Below are 23,840 nucleotides of genomic sequence, written 5' to 3'. Positions count from 1 at the left end.
TTTGACCATATTGGTTGAGATGCACAGTGAAGATATGACTCATGATAAACGGAAGAAACTACCAGAGAACAAGAAACAGTAACTTGAACATGTTGTCTTTGGACACAGTAGAACATTAACTTTGACCTGCTCTATCAAATAAAAATAATGGGTAATTTCTTTTTTAAACGACTGGTTATACAGGAAGCCATGATGGAGGCGACACTTCTCTGTCGAGCCTCTGTTGTTTTTGCACTTTGCCTTTATTTGCTTCACAATCCTATATCTTTATTTATCACTAATTAACCAGGATAATAATGTTTTTTCTACTCATGAACTCTCTTGTATTGTATTGTATATTGAGTCACTGAGATGTGTTTATTGCTTGTATCATCTACCAGATGAAGGATCACGTTTGAAATTGTCCACGTCGTGAAGCAGAGCATCGCCACTCAAGATAGTGTCGCTTAAAAACAATCACAGTTGTATGAATACATTTTGAATTTAAAACGGTAATCTGCATCATGAGGTTACTCGTCTATGTTCTTCCACAAATGTTACTTGCTCCTGTGTTAAAGGGACTGCCTAGTACTTTGGAGTTAGAGAGTAGTTATCTATTATTGCACACTGGAGCAGGAGAGCCAGAGTTTTGACGTCTGCGACATGACCCAAGCGTTTCAGGTTTTTGTTGTGGAATTATTGGTGCGTTTTAAGAAATTGGGACACAACATTAGGAGGACTTTTAGTTTTGGGTTCATGCAACAACTGAGAAGCCTCAGGTCCTCTCTGTTGTAGAGTTGTTCTCAAGAGTAGAAACAGCACATGATCTTCTTCCAAAGTAGTCTTCTCTCTACATTAGAGATTTGTGATATTGATTCTATGCAGCTTTTATTTAGTCAGCTGACCTTTGACCGTCACCCTTCCCTCCTGTGTGTTTGCCTTTATTGAGCCACAGAATTCGTTTTTTTTTTTTTATCCGACACTCCCTTTATTTAAACATCATATGCAAATATTATTTAACTTCATCGTTTTGTTATTTTATTTAATTGTTTTGCACTGTAAGGCTGTAAAGGGAACTTTTAAGTTAAACAGATTTTTTCTGTCCTTTTTCTGTGTGTGTGTGTGTGTGTTTTAAATCGACAACATGGACGAGCAGAACTGCAGTCGAGGCATCAAATGACATCAACCTGTAATAACAATAATAATAATATTATGTATGTTTACTTCAGGTCATTTATTTTAAAGTCACGCCTCGGTCCTGATGGAAGAATGGACATGAACAGCGCGATGAATCAGGTTGCATTTATATTTCAGCGTGAGGTTCAGCAATATCAGTGCTCACCGTGTAAAGTGGACACGTACACTGCACTGTGAATATTTATACAAGTGTTTTGTAAAATGTTAAGACCATATACTGTGTAAAACGTTCAATACATGTCAAATGTATTTTCATTAAAAAAACATGTAATTTACTTCACTTGTCTTTTACTCAAAGTTCTTAGAGCTTAAAACCAGTGTTTGCTGCCACTGACCAAACTTTACATTTCTACAAAGCAGGTCGTATAAATGCCAGAAAAGTAAAGTAAACCATGAAAAGTGAAGAAACAGTTTTATACAGCATGTCACAACATGTAATGCAGTTGTAGCAATTGTCATATTAACATTTCAATTTAAAACAAAGTCATACAAAGAAATATGCTATAGTAAGACATGAAAATTTCAATATTATAAGCACTGTGTGGTTTCGTACAATGGGTACTTTGAAAAATATCACTACTACTACTAATAATAATAATAATAAGAGGGACAGACTAAAGGACAGAAATCTCTACATTCAGATGGACAGGTGGACAATTATAATGTTTAAACTGAAGCATAAATTCAATATCAAATCCCAATAACGTTTTTATATACATATGTATATATATGTATATATGTTGGCAATCGAGTGCAGGTTTTCTAAAATAACCATAACAGCTTATTTAATATCCATAGCTTAACTGAGGAGAGCCTTGTTTAGTCCAGTTAAACTGAACCCGGAGCGTATTCGTCTCTTGGATATTGTCCAAGACGTCTGGTGCAAACCACAGAACTGGACTCTGGTCCTCTTAAAGTGGGTTGTCTCGGGTGAATCACTTGGAGCCGGGCTAATACAAACATTTGCTTTCCTCACTGGTTCCGCTTTGTATTTCAGAGAACGCTAGACCTCTTGTATAGTTTCCATAATCTCTTGTATAAAACTCATATATTCAGACATTGGTTTGTGCAGGTTGTCCGAGCATAAACATCCTGTGTGCCTCCTTGTGAGGCGACAGTGGAGTACAGAGGAAATGAAGCATCGTCACTGTGACTCACAGCGCTCATGTTTGCCTGAACCACAAAGTAGATGACGGTGGTTTGTTCCTGATGCTCAGCTGCTGCAGATCCAGCCTGAAATAAAATAAACATAAACCTCATGTCTGATACCAACACAGTAACACTACACTTTCCTTTTGGACTAGTGATGATGGTGAGGAATCAACACATGCGACTATTTCAGAGGTTAACTGTGCACCTGCTCTGTATTTAAAGGTACAGTGTGTAAGATTTACAAACGATCAGTGGTGAAGTTGACTTCAACTATACTTTGGTTATGTTGCTGTAAACTCTGTCCTCACTCTGAAGGTACTTATGGCTCTTTTAGTATAAGTATTTTAATAAACATATAAATGTTGGCGAGGGATTTTTGTTAAATATACCATAACTTTTTAATTTGCAATTTATGACTTTTTGTCCCATGTAGGGCTGAAACGATTACTCGATTAATCGATTATTAATTATTAATTATTAAAACCAGTTTCTGTGATTTTTCAGTGTCTTAAATTTTATTGTCTGGTTTCTTTGCTCCATGGAACTAAGAAATCGTTCAAACTGAATCATTTTGGTTCATGGACAAAACAAGACATTCGCGAACATCGTCATCTCCACTGATCAACATTTTTCAACATTTTATGGAGCAAACAATTTCTCGATTAATCGAGAAAATAATCGACGGATTAATGGATTATGAAAATAATCGTTAGATGCAGCCCTAGTCCCATGCGCTAGTAATCTAAATGAACCATTGTCACTTCCTGTCACACTTTTCTACTCACTGTGTTCTGAGCTGTGAGCAAAGTGTAGCAGTCTGTGGTTTCGTCTCTGTCCGGTTTGGTGAATTGTACGAGAGAATAAGTCAAGTCCTCCACAGGAAGCGCTCTGCTGTGTCTGGACTCGTCTCTGACCTCCTCGTACACTTGGCTGACCTGCAGTAGGAGGAGTTCTGGTTGAACTCAGTATCAGCTGATTTAACAAACAACAAAGTGACCCTCGTTTACTGAAACTCACCTCGTGTTCCTCTGTTTTTTCTGGAGATTCTGGAAAACATACTTCTTTACTGTCACTTTGGGCATTTAGTCATTTCTTAAACAGAAATTCATTCCTCTAATGTGCATGATTATGTTGTTGAATTTGTTTGATCCACAGTCGTATAAAATGTAACTGCACGTGAGCACACTACTTATAGTACATACACTCAACAGCCACTTTATTAGGAACAGATATTCTATTCTATTGGTTCAAAGCCTGGTTTCAGAGCTAGAGATGATTGATGTAAAAGATAATTGGGTGACTTTACCTTTAGTTTTACTGGCTCTGTTCCTGCAGAAAACCAGCACAGCCACTGATAATACGATGATTATGAAAAGCAGAATCAGGCTCACATACATCAGTACATTGTTGTTCACTGTTCACAAAAACAAAAAAGCAGTGTTTTGAGATCAAATTCAGTGCCTTAAGGCAAAAACATCACTCTAACCAACAATGAATATAAGTGCATTATATATACATTGATTTATTTACATACATATAATACCAAATAGACCATACTGTATATCCATTACAGTGGCTACATATGTCCGTGCATTTATTCTCTGCTGCTTTATCCTCAGCTGACTGAGGGCAAGAAGGTGAGAAAGACCATTTTGAATCACACCATCATGTTATTTTTGATACTACCAACTACCACTTCCTCTTTTCTTCCATATCCTTTTATTATAGTTTATCTGTTTGTTTATTTTATTTTAAAGTGCATTAAACATGAGTGTTCACAAGGCACAGATCTGTGCTGCAGGTGCACCCTTGGTAAATTGCAGCGGGAATAATACACAACTCTTTATATTGACATCCTGGGGCCGTGTGTTTATAGGTCACATCTTCAGGCTTATGACAACATGTGTTTTCTTTGTCTTTGAATCAAAGTTATGATTCATTTTTATATAGTTGGTGAAAATGGGAGAAAAAAAATCCTATCATCAGATTTGCCTATAGGTTGTGCTGAAAAAAAGGATATAAGACACTCTATATTGCACATTCTTATAGCCTCTGTACGTTTTAACATAGTAATGGGGAAAAGCAGGCATTTATGTATTTGGTGGGCGTTTGCTCCATTATTTGAATAATGAAATAATTATTGCGTCACTTAAATATGTCCCCCATCATGTCGCCAGTAACATATCACTGCGCACTAGTGCTCCACATCAGTATTCATTCATTTGCACTTTGTGACTTTTTTTTTACTTGACTACATTTTAATGTAAAGTGCCGTTAAATACTTTTTCATCAGTGTCAAAGGGCTTCTTTCATGCTCGTGTCAGTAATAACAACAACTGGATACATAAGACAACAGTGAAGGTGAATCTACGTTGACCTTTTTTGTATCATAATAACAGATGGTGTGCAGTCCCACACAAAGTACAGTTTATTCATTCTAGGCCTCCATGCTGTATATTCAGGTGATTGTACACAAATGAAAACATGGATAGATAAATATTAATCATAATGAACTTTTTCGAGAGCTAGAACTTAGGTGAACCTGAAGATAATGTCTCACTCTCAGAGTCATTATGACCTATCTCTATGTTTTCAAAACCAGTGACCCTAGCGGTTGTCTACCTTACAGTAACTTGATAGTGACGAGAGCACTGCACCCAAGTGTGGTCTACAAGGGTTCGACTCCCTATACCACCTTTTTCATTTTAAAAGCCTAACCCTGTCATTTTTGCCCTAACCCTAACCTCAGTAACACATGTGCATATTTGAGTTGAAAAATACCGCAACGTTCAATATAGGTCGTATGCAGGAATGACGACCTATGTCTAAGTTTTCAAAACCAGCGCCCAAAACGACCCATAGTTACGTTTCGGTTGGAGCACAGGTTGGGATGTAGAAGTGAAACTCTGTGACGTGGCTGAAGCTGTGGTCGTTGCTGCTGCTGCTGCTGCTGTCGATGATGATGATGATGATGGTGGTGGTGGTGCATCTGCAGTGGTTGGAGCTGTAAAACAATCAAATCATCAGAAACAGGCCGTGCAGGAAATAAAAAAATAAAGATTTCACGTAGAAACTCACCATCTTTGACAATGATCTGAATCTTCTCATATGCAGTGGAAAGCAATCGTTTCAAACGACACATGTACCATCCTGAGTCAGACTTCTTCAGATTTGTGATGGTCGCAGTAATGTTTTCATATTCCAGAAAATATTTTCTTTCATATTCAAGGCTGTATCTGTCGTTCCAAGCTCTGTCGCCGTCTGTCTGAACGAGAATGTTTCCTGCCTTGTCACAGCTCTCCTTACAGAAGCTCGCCATCGATCCACGAAAGAAAAACGAGCAATTAACTGTGATGGATCCTCCTTCAGTTCCAGTCCAGGCGGTCTCACCAGCACTAACGAGACCCGCGTTATCATTATCACTCAGCAGCACTGTTGGAAAGACGAACACCGTTAATATCTTCCTGTAAGAAACAGCTTGATGATCATTTCTGCTCAGTGTTGTCTCTCTCAGCCGATGGAGAAGAACACTAAGACTATTCTTCAGACTCCCATAATCCCGTTAGATTAAGATGTAAATGTTAGGAGTAAGAACTAGTGATAAAAGAGTGGTTCCCAGAGTCTGTAAAAGCCCTGGTATACTTCCAAGCACATGCAGCGTGTGTCGCATTTCACGGACCCTGTTATACTCACGCGTCAGGGTCACCATCGGGTGGCGGTACAAGTCTGGACACAGGGAATAGGATGCATTCCTACCAAAAAGAAGCGAACGATGCTACAGCTCCCTCGGATACATCTGGTAGTTGAAAGGCCCGTCAGGGGATGTTGGGGTGTTCGATGGTCACCAGGAGGACTAACCTTGGCGACTACTTCTTCTGTTGTCTAAATGTTATTTTCTGCTTGTTGAGCGAGGCTTAATACTCCACCTACAGGTGGGGCAGAAGTTCAGTTCAATTCGGGAATTCAGCGTTGATGACGCAATTGGCATCATGCGCACAATGCGTGTTGGGACCGAGTGCTGTGCGTGGAAGTATAGCAGGGCCTTAAGAGTAGAGCCTTCAGTTACCAGGCTGTGGAACCACTCACAGTGACAGTTCAGGAAGTGCACACTCTCTCTGTATTTAAAGTTGGAATTAAACCCTATGGTTTGAGACAGACATAAATAAGACATGGGAACCTGAGCTGAGCTGTCGCCTTTAAGCTTCCCCTTACAAAAGTACAGGTTGAACGGTTAAAGGCTGTAAGAAAACAGAGCAGCAGGAAGTGACATAAAGCTGCAGTCAAGACAGAATGGCTGTTTCTCAATATCCTAATATGCAAGGACGTACGACTGGAGTACATACTTGCCAAGTACGAAGTATGAATATTGATTAGTCTCAGTCTGTTAAAATGCTACGTCTCACATATTTTACATGAACATTTAAACTTGTGCATAAGATTTCATAATTAATCAGGGCTTTACATCTGGAGAGAAGTGCACGATTTTGATGACACGATCAGCTCATTACTGCCTGCCTGTGTGTTGTGTGCTGTTAGAGTTCGCCTGTTTGGTAAGTTAGGGCTCATTTCACTAAACAGAGACGACCTCTCCTCAGTGATTACATTATAGTGGTTACTCTTTTTTAGTCTCTCCTTAAATGGATCGTTTAGAGCATAGTTTCATACCAAGTACCACCTGAGAAAATATTGAGCTCTTGAAGTGACCCCATTATTACCAACGTTAAAAAATAAAGTGTTTTAAATAGGCCGAGCAAAAATCCTTTTCACAAGAGGCAGATTTATTTCCAAAACGATAATTTGCTCTCTTGTCTTCCTTACATAAACTTCACACACTGGTATAGTGAAATTAGATTAAGATGGAGCAAAAGATAAGATGGCTCTAATTATTGTTATTTAATTTATTATTATCATTTTGTTATTTGTTTTATTTTCCACACACTCCAGTCAAAATTCCTCAGCTCTACTCCGATCACATACCCTGGTATATACAGTAGAACAGTATTTTTGATTAGTACCACCAGAGGAAGCTGACATACCACTGGTGCTACCCGTACCACAGTTTGAGAAACATGAGCATTGATTGAAAAAAGTAAGAATCACGACAAACATTTGGAAGATGAATGCATGGTAGCATTGCAAAGGAAAATGGTGCATCTCCAGCAATAATACAATAAAGAAGATATGAACATTTTCAATTCAGCCTAATGTTCACCCAGGAGTGAATGCAGGTTTTACACATTTAAAAAATGACATAACATTACATTTTTTGAACTGTGGTGTTTGTGGAGTTCAGCAAAAAAAAGTTAACAAATGCAAAAGGGAACCAACCTCGGCCAGTTGAAGCAACATAAATAAAGAATTGATACATAAAGTGACAACTTTTTCAACTGTAAAGAACAAAAGAGGATGAAAGGCATGAGTTGGAAGAGACATAAAAACCATTTACTCACTGACAAAGAAGCAGAAGTGATGGACTCTCATTGTTGAGGCTATGAGGTTTGACCACTGCCTCACTTCCATCTGCAGTGGTAAACCAGGAAGTTCTCACTTCTCTAAGTAAACTTTATTGAAATGACTGACACTCCAAACATGAAACACATTCTCCTCCCCCTCTAATATGTAACATTCAGACTGGATTTCAGGAAACACATAGGGGTGGGGCAGAGACATCATGGTCACAAGTTCAACCCCTGGCAGGTTGTAGTCAATTCTCTTGAAAGTTGCTTTGGATGAAAGTGTCTGCTTAGTGACGTTATTGACTTATTGTCATATAATATCAAATCACTTTTTTTGTTATTATTATTACTGTAGGGCCAAACTGAAGAGAGAGAAAAAAATTATCTTTCGAGAATGAAGTCGTAATATTATGAAAATAAAGTCGTAATATTATGACAATATAGTCGTAATATTATTAAAACTAAGTTGTGATATTAAACTACGTACCTTTTGCTCGAACCCTAAAAAGTCAGAATGTTATGAGAAAGATGTCATATTATTGAGAGAAAAAGTCAGAATGTTACGAGAAAAAATAACGAGACACTGGTGTCGCATCATTCATAGTATAGTAAAGCGTCCAAAATGTGACAAAAAATTCATAGTATAGTAAGGCGTCCAAAATTAGACAAAAAAGTAATTGTATAGTATGTCGTCCAAAATCGGTCAAAAAAGTAATAGTATAGTATGTCGTCCAAAATCACTCAAAAAAGTCATGATATAGTATGTCGTCCAAAATCGGTCAATCGTCATAGTATAGTATGTCGTCCAAAATCGGTCAAAAACGTCATGGCATAATATGTCGTCCAAACTGGGTGAAAAAAGTCATAGTATAGTATGTCGTCCAAAATCACTCAAAAAAGTAATAGTACAGGATGTCATCCAAAATCACTCGAAAAAGTCATGGTATAGTATGTCGTCCAAAATCGGTCAATCGTCATAGTATAGTATGTTGACCAAAATGAGTCAAAAAGGCATAGTATAGTATGTTGTCCAAAATCGGTCAAAAAAGTCATAGTATAGTATGTCTTTCAAAATCACTCAAAAAAGGAATAGTATAGTATGTCGTCAAAAATCGGTCAAAAAAGTCATAGTATAGTATGTCGTCCAAAATCGGTCAAAAAAGTCATAGTATAGTATGTCGTCAAAAATCGGTCAAAAAAGTCATAGTATAGTATGTCGTCCAAAATCGGTCAAAAAAGTCATAGTATAGTATGTCGTCAAAAATCGGTCAAAAAAGTCATAGTATAGTATGTCGTCCAAAATCGGTCAAAAAAGTCATAGTATAGTATGTCGTCAAAAATTGGTCAAAAAAGGAATGGTATAGTATGTCGTCCAAAATCACTCAAAAAAAATCATAGTATAGTATGTCGTCCAAAATCGGTCAAAAAAGTCATACTATAGTATGTTGTCCAAAATCACTCAAAAAAGTCATAGTATAGTATGTCGTCACTCAAACAATGATTTTGTCTCGTTGTTACTGAGTTTCAGGCCGTGAAAGGAAATTGTTCCAGCACTGTATGTTCTTCGTCCCCGATGTCATTGTATTTTCCTTATCACTACACTTTCCCGTTTTCAAAGTTTCTCTTCTTGCTTTTGAACTCCCTCTCATTTGCTTCATGGTTGGTTGTGTCTTCTCTCATTGTATCATAATTTATGAAATTTAATTGAACAAGTTTCTTTGGGTTTCTGTGACATTTCCTCATCATTGTCCAGTTTCACACTCACATGATGAACTGCTGTCTGCATCCGTCAGAAGCTTCACCAGAGAGGCGTGAAAGTGAGACACAACACTTCACACAGCGAGACACCTAACCAACCTTTCGTTGGTCAAGAAGTGGAGAGTTGTTTTTATTCTGCCCACAAAATGTTGTCCCCCTCGCTGTGAAGTTGTCCCTCCTCCTGAATAGTCAGCAGGCTACAGCTCCCTCTGGTGGTCTTTTACAAGCACTGCATCCTCTGGAGAAACATTGTGATCATGGGAAAAAAGTCCTAGAATCACTGAAAATAGAGAAGAGAATATTCATTCTTTATCTACCACTTGGGGAACTGGAGCTAATCCCAACTGACATGTAATTTACTTCACAATCTAAGACAAAACGATAAATGGTCTATGGGATTATACTGGAAATAATCATGTACAGTGCTGTGAAAAAGTATTTGCCCCTTTCTTGATTTCTTTTTTTTTTTTTTTTACATGTTTGTCACATTTAAATGTTTCAGATTTTCAAACAAATTTAAATATTAGATACAAAGATAACCCAACATAAAATGTAGGAACATCTGAAACATGTAAGTGTGATAAACATGCAAACTATAAGAAATAAGGCGAATACTTTTTCACAGCACTGTATTTATTAGATTCAGTTTCATTTCTGGTTGGATTTGTTCCTCTGGGGGTTGAAAAGTTGTAATAGATATCTCACTCTGATGTCTTATTGATCAAATAATCAATTAATCAAGAGAATACCTGATAGAAAACACAGTTATGTAAATAGACCACCATTTTATTTTCGCTCTATTGAGAATCAAAATGGAGAAACACAAAACACAGAGTCAGCCTCCAGTGACTGCTCAATGCTTTTTAAGCCGCAGTGAAACAGAAGTATGATCTTGGTGTTTGACCATAATGGTTGAGATGCACAGTGAAGATATGACTCATGATAAACAGAAGAAACTACCAGAGAACAAGAAACAGTAACTTGAACATGTTGTCTTTGGACACAGTAGAACATTAACGTTGACCTGCTCTATCAAATAAAAATAATGGGTATTTTCTTTTTAAACGACTGGTTATACAGGAAGCCATGATGGAGGCGACACTTCTCTGTCGAGCCTCTGTTGTTTTTGCACTTTGCCTTTATTTGCTTCACAATCCTATATTTTTATTTATCACTAATTAACTAGGATAATAATGTTTTTTCTACACTCATGAACTCTCTTGTATTGTATTGTATATTGAGTCACTGAGATGTGTTTATTGCTTGTATCATCTGCCAGATGAAGGATCACGTTTGAAATTGTCCACGTCGTGAAGCAGAGCATCGCCACTCAAGATAGTGTCACTTAAAAACAATCACAGTTGTATGAATACATTTTGAATTTAAAACGGTAATCTGCATCATGAGGTTACTCGTCTATGTTCTTCCACAAATGTTACTTGCTCCTGTGTTAAAGGGACTGCCTAGAACTTTGGAGTTAGAGAGTAGTTATCTATTATTGCACACTGGAGCAGGAGAGCCAGAGTTTTGACGTCTGCGACATGACCCAAGCGTTTCAGGTTTTTGTTGTGGAATTATTGGTGCGTTTTAAGAAATTAGGACACAACATTAGGAGGACTTTTAGTTTTGGGTTCATGCAACAACTGAGAAGCCTCAGGTCCTCTCTGTTGTAGAGTTGTTCTCAAGAGTAGAAACAGCACATGATCTTCTTCCAAAGTGGTCTTCTCTCTACATTAGAGATTTGTGATATTGATTCTATGCAGCTTTTATTTAGTCAGCTGACCTTTGACCGTCACCCTTCCCTCCTGTGTGTTTGCCTTTATTGTGCCACAGAATTAGTTTTTTTTATCCGACACTCCCTTTATTTAAACATCATATGCAAATATTATTTAACTTCATCGTTTTGTTATTTTATTTAATTGTTTTGCACTGTAAGGCTGTAAAGGGAACTTTTAAGTTAAACAGATTTTTTCTGTCCTTTTTCTGTGTGTGTGTGTGTGTTTTAAATCGACAACATGGACGAGCAGAACTGCAGTCGAGGCATCAAATGATATAAACCTGTAATAACAATAATAATAATATTATGTATGTTTACTTCAGGTCATTTATTTTAAAGTCACGCCTCGGTCCTGATGGAAGAATGGACATGAACAGCGCGATGAATCAGGTTGCATTTATATTTCAGCGTGAGGTTCAGCAATATCAGTGCTCACCGTGTAAAGTGGACACGTACACTGCACTGTGAATATTTATACAAGTGTTTTGTAAAATGTTAAGACCATATACTGTGTAAAACGTTCAATACATGTCAAATGTATTTTCATTAAAAAACATGTCATTTACTTTCTGTCTTTTACTGAAAGTTCTTAGAGCTTAAAACCAGTGTTTGCTGCCACTGACCAAACTTTACATTTCTACAAAGCAGGTCGTATAAATGCAAGAAAAGTAAAGTAAACCATGAAAAGTGAAGAAACAGTCTTATACAGCATGTCACTGTCGATGGAAAAAAACAAGTTCAAACAATACAGCATGTCATAAATATCGAAAATGTCATAATAACACCAAATATTAAGTCTTAATGTCAGTGTTGTAAAGCTTAAGAAAAATAGAATGGAATTTAATGAAAAAATATCAAAGTATCCATTCAAGAAGTAAAAAATACCACAGTTTGGGGGGAAAAAAGCAAAAAAATGTTTTATTACACCACAAAAATGTCACAGTCGGGTATAACAATGTTGGTTTATTGTCATTTAATATCAGTAATGCATTAAAAAAAAGGTATGTAATGCAGTTGTAGCAATTGTCATATTAACATTTCAAATAAATATGCTATAGTAAGACATGAAAATTTCAATGTTATAAGCACTGTGTGGTGTAGTACAATGGGTACTTAAAATATCACTACTACTACTAATAATAATAAGAGGGAAAGACTAAAGGACAGAAATCTCTACATTCAGATGGACAGGTGGACAATTATAATGTTTAAACTGAAGCATAAATTCAATATCAAATCCCAATAACGTTTTTATATACATATGTAATACATACTATTTTAACTTCACACTTTTTGATCGTTGCTTCCTGTCAACTGTTGGCAATCGAGTGCAGGTTTTCTAAAATAACCATAACAGCTTATTTAATATCCATAGCTTAACTGAGGAGAGCCTTGTTTAGTCCAGTTAAACTGAACCCGGAGCGTATTCGTCTCTTGGATATTGTCCAAGACGTCTGGTGCAAACCACAGAACTGGACTCTGGTCCTCTTAAAGTGGGTTGTCTCGGGTGAATCACTTGGAGCCGGGCTAATACAAACATTTGCTTTCCTCACTGGTTCCTCTTTGTATTTCAGAGAACGCTAGACCTCTTGTATAGTTTCCATAATCTCTTGTATAAAACTCATATATTCAGACATTGGTTTGTGCAGGTTGTCCGAGCAGAAACATCATGTGTGCCTCCTCGTGTGGTTTACAGGCAACACCATGTTGGAGAAATTGTGTGACATATTTTGTCTTCTTGTGTGACCAATAACTGAAGGACATTTCAGCACACGTTCATTTTGTCTATCACTTATTATTCACTTGAGGTTTGAAAACAAGAAGTGAACCAACCCTAAAATAAAACCGTGTGTTCAGCTTGCAATGGGTGGGAACCAAGTGCACTATGATGTGAGTTTAGATGTGTTACATTCAACTGAGGCGGCAGCGTTAAAGTTTCTGCTCGTGTGAGGCGACAGTGGAGTACAGAGGAAATGAAGCATCGTCACTGTGACTCACAGCGCTCATGTTTGCCTGAACCACAGAGTAGATGACGGTGTTTCCTTTCTGATGCTCAGCTGCTCCAGATCCAGCCTGGAAGAAAATAAACATAAACCTCATGTCTGATACCAACACAGTAACACTACACTTTCCTTTTGGACTAGTGATGATGGTGAGGAATCAACACATGCGACTATTTCAGAGGTTAACTGTGCACCTGCTCTGTATTTAAAGGTACAGTGTGTAAGATTTACAAACGATCAGTGGTGAAGTTGACTTCAACTATACTTTGGTTATGTTGCTGTAAACTCTGTCCTCACTCTGTAGGTACAAGACATTCGAGAACATCGTCATTTCCACTGATCAACATTTTTCAACATTTTTATGGACCAAACAATTTCTCGATTAATCGAGAAAATAATCGACGGATTAATGGATTATGAAAATAATCGTTAGATGCAGCCCTAGTCCCATGCGCTGGTAATCTAAATGAACCATTGTCACTTCCTGTCACACTTTTCTACTCACTGTGTTCTGAGCTGTGAGCAAAGTGTAGCAGTCTGTGGTTTCGTTACTGTCCGGTTTGGTGAATTGTTCGAGAGAATAAGTCAAGTCCTCCACAGGAAGCGCTCTGCTGTGTCTGGACTCGTCTCTGACCTCCTCGTACACTTGGCTGACCTGCAGTAGGAGGAGTTCTGGTTGAACTCAGTATCAGCTGATTTAACAAACAACAAAGTGACCCTCGTTTACTGAAACTCACCTCGTGTTCCTCTGTTTTTTCTGGAGATTCTGGAAAACATACTTCTTTACTGTCACTTTGAGCATTTTGTCATTTCTTAAACAGAAATTCATTCCTCTAATGTGCATGATTATTTTGTTGAATTTGTTTGATCCACAGTCGTACAACATGTGACTGCACGTGAGCACACTACTTATAGTACATACACTCAACAGCCACTTTATTAGGAACAGATATTCTATTCTATTGGTTCAAAGCCTGGTTTCAGAGCTAGAGATGATTGATGTAAATGATAATTGGGTGACTTTACCTTTAGTTTTACTGGCTCTGTTCCTGCAGAAAACCAGCACAGCCACTGATAATACGATGATTATGAAAAGCAGAATCAGGCTCACATACATCAGTACATTGTTGTTCACTGTAAAAAAACAAAAACAAAAAAGCAGTGTTTTGAGATCAAATTCAGTGCCTTAAGGCAAAAACATCACTCTAACCAACAATGAATATAAGTGCATTATATATACATTGATTTATTTACATACATATAATACCAAATAGACCATACTGTATATCCATTACAGTGGCTACATGTGTCCGTGCATTCATTCTCTGCTGCTTTATCCTCAGCTGACTGAGGACAAGAAGATGAGAAAGACCATTTTGAATCACACCCTCATGTTATTTTTGATACTACCAACTACCACTTCCTCTTTTCTTCCATATCCTTTTATTATAGTTTATCTGTTTGTTTGTTTTATTTTAAAGTGCATTAAACATGAGTGTTCACAAGGCACAGATCTGTGCTGCAGGTGCACCCTTGGTAAATTGCAGCGGGAATAATACACAACTCTTTATATTGACATCCTGGGGCCGTGTGTTTATAGGCCACATCTTCAGGCTTATGACAAAATGTGTTTTTTTGTCTTTGAATCAAAGTTATGATTCATTTTTTATATAGTTGGTGAAAATGGGAGAAAAAAAATCATTTCATCAGATTTGCCTATAGGTTGTGCTGAAAAAAAGGATATAAGACACTCTATATTGCACATTCTTATAGCCTCTGTACATTTTAACATTGTAATGGGGAAAAGCAGGCATTTATGTATTTGGTGGGCGTTTGCTCCATTATTTGAATAATGAAATAATTATTGCGTCACTTGAATATGTCCCCCGTCATGTCGTCAGTAACATATCACTGCGCACTAGTGCTCCACATCAATATTCATTCATTTGCACTTTGTGACTTTTTTTTTACTTGACTACATTTTAAAGTAAAATGCCGTTAAATACTTTTTCACCAGTGTCAAAGGGCTTCTTTCATGCTCGTGTCAGTAATAACAACAACTGGATACATAAGACAACAGTGAAGGTGAATCTACGTTGACCTTTTTGGTATCATAAAAACAGATGGTGTGCAGTCCCACACAAAGTACAGTTTATTCATTCTAGGCCTCCATGCTGTATATTCAGGTGATTGTACACAAATGAAAACATGGATAGATAAATAATAATCATAATGAACTTTTTCGAGAGCTAGAACTTAGGTGAACCTGAAGATAATGTCTCACTCTCAGAGTCATTATGACCTATGTCTACGTTTTCAAAACCAGCGCCCAAAACGACCCATAGTTACGTTTCAGTTGGAGGACAGGTTGGGACGTGAATTGTGTAGAAGTGAAACTCTGTGACGTGGCTGAAGCTGTGGTCGTTGCTGCTGCTGCTGTCGATGATGATGATGATGATGATGGTGGTGGTGGTGGTGGTGCATCTGCAGTGGTTGGAGCTGTAAAACAATCAAATCATCAGAAACAGGCCGTGCAGGAAATAAAAAAATAAAGATTTCACGTAGAAACTCACCATCTTTGACAATGATCTGAATCTTCTCATATGCAGTGGAAAGCAATCGTTCCAAACGACACATGTACCATCCTGAGTCAGACTTCTTCAGATTTGTGATGGTTGCAAAAATTTGTTCATATTTCAGATAAGATTGTCTTTTATATTCAAGGCTGTATCTGTCGTTCCAAGCTCTGTCGCCGTCTGTCTGAACGAGAATGTTTCCTTCCTCGTCACAGCTCTCCTTACAGAAGCTCGCCATCGATCCACTAACATAAAACGAGCAATGAACTGTGATGGATCCTCCTTCAGTTCCAGTCCAGACGGTCTCACCAGCACTAACGAGACCCGCGTTATCATTATCACTCAGCAGCACTGTTGGAAAGACGAACACCGTTAATATCTTCCTGTAAGAAACAGCTTGATGATCATTTCTGCTCAGTGTTGTCTCGCTCAGCCGGTGGAGAATAATACTAAGACTATTCTTCAGACTCCCATAATCCCGTTAGATTAAGATGTAAATGTTAGGAGTAAGAACTAGTGATAAAAGAGTGGTTCCCAGAGTCTGTAAAAGCCCTGGTATACTTCCAAGCACATGCAGCGTGTGTCGCATTTCACGGACCCTGTTATACTCACGCGTCAGGGTCACCATCGGGTGGCGGTACAAGTCTGGACGCAGGGAATAGGATGCATTCCTACCAAAAAGAAGCGAACGATGCTACAGCTCCCTCGGATACATCTGGTAGTTGAAAGGCCCGTCAGGGGATGTTGGGGTGTTCGAGGGTCACCAGGTTGAGGCTCGGAGGACTAACCTTGGCGACTACTTCTTCTGTTGTCTAAATGTGATTTTCTGCTTGTTGAGCGAGGCTTAATACTCCACCTACAGGTGGGGCAGAAGTTCAGTTCAATTCGGGAATTCAGCGTTGATGACGCAATTGGCATCACGCGCACAATGCGTGTTGGGACCGAGTGCTGTGAGTGGAAGTATAGCAGGGCCTTAAGAGTAGAGCCTTCAGTTACCAGGCTGTGGAACCACTCACAGTGACAGTTTAGGAAGTGCACACTCTCTCTGTATTTAAAGTTGGAATTAAACCCTATGGTTTGAGACAGACATAAATAAGACATGGGAACCTGAGCTGAGCTGTCGCCTTTAAGCTTCCCCTTACAAAAGTACAGGTTGAACGGTTAAAGGCTGAAAGAAAACAGAGCAGCAGGAAGTGACATAAAGCTGCAGTCAAGACAGAATGGCTGTTTCTCAATATCCTAAGGATGTACGACTGGAGTACATACTTGCCAAGTACGAAGTATGAATATTGATAAGTCTCAGTCTGTTAAAATGCTACGTCTCACATATTTTACATGAACATTTAAACTTGTGCATAAGATTTCATAATTAATCAGGGCTTTACATCTGGAGAGAAGTGCCCGATTTTGATGACACGATCAGCTCATTACTGCCTGCCTGTGTGTTGTGTGCTGTTAGAGTTCGCCTGTTTGGTAAGTTAGGGCTCATTTCACTAAACAGAGACGACCTCTCCTCAGTGATTACATTATAGTGGTTACTCTTTTTTAGTCTCTCCTTAAATGGATCGTTTAGAGCATAGTTTCATACCAAGTACCACCTGAGAAAATATTGAGCTCTTGAAGTGACCCCATTATTACCAACGTTAAAAAATAAAGTGTTTTAAATAGGCCGAGCAAAAACACTTTTCACAAGAGGCAGATTTATTTCCAAAACGATAATTTGCTCTCTTGTCTTCCTTACATAAACTTCACACACTGGTATAGTGAAATTAGATTAAGATGGAGCAAAAGATAAGATGGCTCTAATTATTGTTATTTAATTTATTATTATCATTTTGTTATTTGTTTTATTTTCCACACACTCCAGTCAAAATTCCTCAGCTCTACTCCGATCACATACCCTGGTATATACAGTAGAACAGTATTTTTGATTAGTACCACCAGAGGAAGCTGACGTACCACTGGTGCTACCCGTACCACAGTTTGAGAAACATGAGCATTGATTGAAAAAAGTAAGAATCACGACAAACATTTGGAAGATGAATGCATGGTAGCATTGCAAAGGAAAATGGTGCATCTCCAGCAATAATACAATAAAGAAGATATGAACATTTTCAATTCAGCCTAATGTTCACCCAGGAGTGAATGCAGGTTTTACACATTTAAAAAATGACATAACATTACATTTTTTGAACTGTGGGAATGGGAATGTTTGTGGAGTTCAGCAAAAAAAGTTAACAAAAGCAAAAGGGAACCAACCTCGGCCAGTTGAAGCAACATAAATAAAGAATTGATACATAAAGTGACAACTTTTTCAACTGTAAAGAACAAAAGAGGATGAAAGGCATGAGTTGGAAGAGACATAAAAACCATTTACTCACTGACAAAGAAGCAGAAGTGATGGACTCTCATTGTTGAGGCTATGAGGTTTCACCACTGCCTCACTTCCATCTGCAGTGGTAAACCAGGAAGTTCTCACTTCTCTAAGTAAACTTTATTGAAATGACTGACACTCCAAACATGAAACACATTCTCCTCCCCCTCTAATATGTAACATTCAGACTGGATTTCAGGAAACACATAGGGGTGGGGCAGAGACATCATGGTCACAAGTTCAACCCCTGGCAGGTTGTAGTCAATTCTCTTGAAAGTTGCTTTGGATGAAAGTGTCTGCTTAGTGACCTTATTGACTTATTGTCATATAATATCAAATCACTTTTTTTATTATTATTATTACTGTAGGGCCAAACTGAAGAGAGAGAAAAAAATTATCTTTCGAGAATGAAGTCGTAATATTATGAAAATAAAGTCGTAATATTATGACAATATAGTCGTAATATTATTAAAACTAAGTTGTGATATTAAACTACGTACCTTTTGCTCGAACCCTAAAAAGTCAGAATGTTATGAGAAAGATGTCATATTATTGAGAGAAAAAGTCAGAATGTTACGAGAAAAAATAACGAGACACTGGTGTCGCATCATTCATAGTATAGTAAAGCGTCCAAAATGTGACAAAAAATTCATAGTATAGTAAGGCGTCCAAAATTAGACAAAAAAGTAATTGTATAGTATGTCGTCCAAAATCGGTCAATCGTCATAGTATAGTATGTCGTCCAAAATCGGTCAAAAACGTCATGGCATAATATGTCATCCAAACTGGGTGAAAAAAGTCATAGTATAGTATGTCGTCCAAAATCTGACAAAAATGTCATAGTATAGTATGTCGTCCAAAATCACTCAAAAAAGTAATAGTACAGGATGTCATCCAAAATCACTCGAAAAAGTCATGGTATAGTATGTCGTCCAAAATCGGTCAATCGTCATAGTATAGTATGTTGACCAAAATGAGTCAAAAAGGCATAGTATAGTATGTTGTCCAAAATCGGTCAAAAAAGTCATAGTATAGTATGTCGTCCAAAATCGGTCAAAAAAGTCATAGTATATTATGTCGTCCAAAATCGGTCAAAAAAGTCATAGTATAGTATGTCGTCCAAAATCGGTCAAAAAAGTCATAGTATAGTATGTCGTCCAAAATCGGTCAAAAAAGTCATAGTATAGTATGTCGTCCAAAATCGGTCAAAAAAGTCATAGTATAGTATGTCGTCCAAAATCGGTCAAAAAAGTCATACTATAGTATGTTGTCCAAAATCACTCAAAAAAGTCATAGTATAGTATGTCGTCACTCAAACAATGATTTTGTCTCGTTGTTACTGAGTTTCAGGCCGTGAAAGGAAATTGTTCCAGCACTGTATGTTCTTCGTCCCCGATGTCATTGTATTTTCCTTATCACTACACTTTCCCGTTTTCGAAGTTTCCCTTCTTGCTTTTGAACTCCCTCTCATTTGCTTCATGGTTGTGTCTTCTCTCATTGTATCATAATTTATGAAATTTAATTGAACAAGTTTCTTTGGGTTTCTGTGACATTTCCTCATCATTGTCCAGTTTCACACTCACATGATGAACTGCTGTCTGCATCCGTCAGAAGCTTCCCCAGAGAGGCGTGAAAGTGAGACACAACACTTCACACAGCGAGACACCTAACCAACCTTTCGTTGGTCAAGAAGTGGAGAGTTGTTTTTATTCTGCCCACAAAGTGTTGTCCCCCTCGCTGTGAAGTTGTCCCCCCTCCTGAATAGTCAGCAGGCTACAGCTCCCTCTGGTGGTCTTTTACAAGCACTGCATCCTCTGGAGAAACATTGTGATCATGGGAAAAAAGTCCTAGAATCACTGAAAATAGAGAAGAGAATATTCATTCTTTATCTACCACTTGGGGAACTGGAGCTAATCCCAACTGACATGTAATTTACTTCACAATCTAAGACAAAACGATAAATGGTCTATGGGATTATACTGGAAATAATCATGTACAGTGCTGTGAAAAAGTATTTGCCCCTTTCTTGATTTCTTTTTTTTTTTTTTTTACATGTTTGTCACATTTAAATGTTTCAGATTTTTAAACAAATTTAAATATTAGATACAAAGATAACCCAACATAAATGTAGGAACATCTGAAACATGTAAGTGTGATAAACATGCAAACTATAAGAAATAAGGCGAATACTTTTTCACAGCACTGTATTTATTAGATTCAGTTTCATTTCTGGTTGGATTTGTTCCTCTGGGGGTTGAAAAGTTGTAATAGATATCTCACTCTGATGTCTTATTGATCAAATAATCAATTAATCAAGAGAATACCTGATAGAAAACACAGTTATGTAAATAGACCACCATTTTATTTTCGCTCTATTGAGAATCAAAATGGAGAAACACCAAACACAGTGTCAGCCTCCAGTGACTGCTCAATGCTTTTTAAGCCGCAGTGAAACAGAAGTATGATCTTGGTGTTTGACCATAATGGTTGAGATGCACAGTGAAGATATGACTCATGATAAACAGAAGAAACTACCAGAGAACAAGAAACAGTAACTTGAACATGTTGTCTTTGGACACAGTAGAACATTAACGTTGACCTGCTCTATCAAATAAAAATAATGGGTATTTTCTTTTTAAACGACTGGTTATACAGAAAGCCATGATGGAGGCGACACTTCTCTGTCGAGCCTCTGTTGTTTTTGCACTTTGCCTTTATTTGCTTCACAATCCTATATTTTTATTTATCACTAATTAACCAGGATAATAATGTTTTTTCTACACTCATGAACTCTCTTGTATTGTATTGTATATTGAGTCACTGAGATGTGTTTATTGCTTGTATCATCTGCCAGATGAAGGATCACGTTTGAAATTGTCCACGTCGGGAAGCAGAGCATCGCCACTCAAGATAGTGTCGCTTAAAAACAATCACAGTTGTATGAATACATTTTGAATTTAAAACGGTAATCTGCATCATGAGGTTACTCGTCTATGTTCTTCCACAAATGTTACTTGCTCCTGTGTTAAAGGGACTGCCTAGTACTTTGGAGTTAGAGAGTAGTTATCTATTATTGCACACTGGAGCAGGAGAGCCAGAGTTTTGACGTCTGCGACATGACCCAAGTGTTTCAGGTTTTTGTTGTAGAATTATTGGTGCGTTTTAAGAAATTGGGACACAACATTAGGAGGACTTTTAGTTTTGGGTTCATGCAACAACTGAGAAGCCTCAGGTCCTCTCTGTTGTAGAGTTGTTCTCAAGAGTAGAAACAGCACATGATCTTCTTCCAAAGTGGTCTTCTCTCTACATTAGAGATTTGTGATATTGATTCTATGCAGCTTTTATTTAGTCAGCTGACCTTTGACCGTCACCCTTCCCTCCTGTGTGTTTGCCTTTATTGTGCCACAGAATTCGTTTTTTTTATCCGACACTCCCTTTATTTAAACATCATATGCAAATATTATTTAACTTCATCGTTTTGTTATTTTATTTAATTGTTTTGCACTGTAAGGCTGTAAAGGGAACTTTTAAGTTAAACAGATTTTTTCTGTCCTTTTTCTGTGTGTGTGTGTGTGTGTGTGTTTTAAATCGACAACATGGACGAGCAGAACTGCAGTCGAGGCATCAAATGACATAAACCTGTAATAACAATAATAATAATATTATGTATGTTTACTTCAGGTCATTTATTTTAAAGTCACGCCTCGGTCCTGATGGAAGAATGGACATGAACAGCGCGATGAATCAGGTTGCATTTATATTTCAGCGTGAGGTTCAGCAATATCAGTGCTCACCGTGTAAAGTGGACACGTACACTGCACTGTGAATATTTATACAAGTGTTTTGTAAAATGTTAAGACCATATACTGTGTAAAACGTTCAATACATGTCAAATGTATTTTCATTAAAAAACATGTCATTTACTTTCTGTCTTTTACTGAAAGTTCTTAGAGCTTAAAACCAGTGTTTGCTGCCACTGACCAAACTTTACATTTCTACAAAGCAGGTCGTATAAATGCAAGAAAAGTAAAGTAAACCATGAAAAGGGAAGAAACAGTTTTATACAGCATGTCACAACATGTAATGCAGTTGTAGCAATTGTCATATTAAAATTTCAATTTAAAACAAAGTCATACAAATAAATATGCTATAGTAAGACATGAAAATTTCAATATTATAAGCACTGTGTGGTGTAGTACAATGGGTACTTTGAAAAATATCACTACTACTACTAATAATAATAATAAGAGGGACAGACTAAAGGACAGAAATCTCTACATTCAGATGGACAGGTGGACAATTATAATGTTTAAACTGAAGCATAAATTCAATATCAAATCCCAATAACGTTTTTATATACATATGTATATATATGTATATATGTTGGCAATCGAGTGCAGGTTTTCTAAAATAACCATAACAGCTTATTTAATATCCATAGCTTAACTGAGGAGAGCCTTGTTTAGTCCAGTTAAACTGAACCCGGAGCGTATTCGTCTCTTGGATATTGTCCAAGACGTCTGGTGCAAACCACAGAACTGGACTCTGGTCCTCTTAAAGTGGGTTGTCTCAGGTGAATCACTTGGAGCCGGGCTAATACAAACATTTGCTTTCCTCACTGGTTCCCCTTTGTATTTCAGAGAACGCTAGACCTCTTGTATAGTTTCCATAATCTCTTGTATAAAACTCATATATTCAGACATTGGTTTGTGCAGGTTGTCCAAGCATAAACATCCTGTGTGCCTCCTCGTGTGGTTTACCGGCAACACCATGTTGGAGAAATTGTGTGACATATTTTGTCTTCTTGTGTGACCAATAACTGAAGGACATTTCAGCACAAGTTCACTTATTATTCACTTGAGGTTTGAAAACAAGAAGAACAACCAACCCTAAAATAAAACCGTGTGTTCAGCTTGCAATGGGTGGGAACCAAGTGCACTATGATGTGAGTTTAGATGTGTTACATTCAACTGAAACAACTTGCATTAAGCATCGTTACAAATTTCAAAACCTGGCATGGACAGCTCCCTGTTGGACACAGGAAATGACGGCGGCAGCGTTAAAGTTTCTGCTCGTGTGAGGCGACAGTGGAGTACAGAGGAAATGAAGCATCGTCACTGTGACTCACAGCGCTCATGTTTGCCTGAACCACAAAGTAGATGACGGTGGTTTGTTCCTGATGCTCAGCTGCTCCAGATCCAGCCTGAAATAAAATAAACATAAACCTCATGTCTGATACCAACACAGTAACACTACACTTTCCTTTTGGACTAGTGATGATGGTGATGAATCAACACATGCGACTATTTCAGAGGTTAACTGTGCACCTGCTCTGTATTTAAAGGTACAGTGTGTAAGATTTACAAACGATCAGTGGTGAAGTTGACTTCAACTATACTTTGGTTATGTTGCTGTAAACTCTGTCCTCACTCTGTAGGTACTTATGGCTCTTTTAGTATAAGTATTTTAATAAACATATAAATGTTGGCGAGGGATTTTTGTTAAATATACCATAACTTTTTAATTTGCAATTTATGACTTTTTGTCCCATGTAGGGCTGAAACGATT

General features: G+C 37.6%; 2 protein-coding genes across 2 annotated transcripts; both read right to left on the bottom strand.

The window, feature by feature from the left end:
- Positions 1-1,266: 1,266 nt before the first annotated feature.
- LOC131468870 (uncharacterized) lies at positions 1,267-7,894 on the bottom strand. The gene is made up of 7 exons (XM_058643542.1): positions 7,779-7,894; positions 5,407-5,760; positions 5,195-5,332; positions 3,635-3,742; positions 3,346-3,374; positions 3,114-3,263; positions 1,267-2,409 (listed from the first exon to the last, which is right to left on the bottom strand). The coding sequence occupies exons 1-7, from the start codon at positions 7,846-7,848 to the stop codon at positions 2,221-2,223; spliced, it is 1,038 nt and encodes a 345-aa protein (XP_058499525.1). The 5' UTR covers positions 7,849-7,894; the 3' UTR covers positions 1,267-2,220.
- A 4,588-nt stretch (positions 7,895-12,482) lies between these two features.
- Positions 12,483-18,410, bottom strand: LOC131468821 (uncharacterized). Its single transcript, XM_058643453.1, has 7 exons — positions 18,280-18,410; positions 15,896-16,249; positions 15,672-15,821; positions 14,349-14,456; positions 14,060-14,088; positions 13,828-13,977; positions 12,483-13,392 (listed from the first exon to the last, which is right to left on the bottom strand). The coding sequence occupies exons 1-7, from the start codon at positions 18,308-18,310 to the stop codon at positions 13,249-13,251; spliced, it is 966 nt and encodes a 321-aa protein (XP_058499436.1). The 5' UTR covers positions 18,311-18,410; the 3' UTR covers positions 12,483-13,248.
- Between the last annotated feature and the right edge of the window lie 5,430 nt (positions 18,411-23,840).

The sequence above is a fragment of the Solea solea genome, chromosome 11 (genome assembly GCF_958295425.1).
Source record: "Solea solea chromosome 11, fSolSol10.1, whole genome shotgun sequence".
Lineage (NCBI taxonomy): Eukaryota > Metazoa > Chordata > Actinopteri > Pleuronectiformes > Soleidae > Solea > Solea solea.
This window is presented reverse-complemented; position numbering and strand designations above follow the sequence as displayed.

What these genes read in the sequence shown, in the direction of transcription:
- LOC131468870 (XM_058643542.1), bottom strand. Translation starts at nt 7,848, where the DNA reads ATGGAAGTGAGGCAGTGGTCAAACCTCATAGCCTCAACAATGAGAGTC. An exon ending in TCAGATCATTGTCAAAGATG is followed by an intron (nt 5,333 to 5,406) that starts GTGAGTTTCTAC and finishes ATTGTTTTACAG; the next exon opens with CTCCAACCACTGCAGATGCA. An exon ending in ACCTGTGCTCCAACCGAAAC is followed by an intron (nt 3,743 to 5,194) that starts GTAACTATGGGT and finishes TTTTGTGAACAG; the next exon opens with TGAACAACAATGTACTGATG.
- LOC131468821 (XM_058643453.1), bottom strand. Translation starts at nt 18,310, where the DNA reads ATGAGAGTCCATCACTTCTGCTTCTTTGTCA. An exon ending in TCACTTCTGCTTCTTTGTCA is followed by an intron (nt 16,250 to 18,279) that starts GTGAGTAAATGG and finishes TCTTTCCAACAG; the next exon opens with TGCTGCTGAGTGATAATGAT. An exon ending in CAGAGCCAGTAAAACTAAAG is followed by an intron (nt 14,089 to 14,348) that starts GTAAAGTCACCC and finishes TATGTTTTCCAG; the next exon opens with AATCTCCAGAAAAAACAGAG.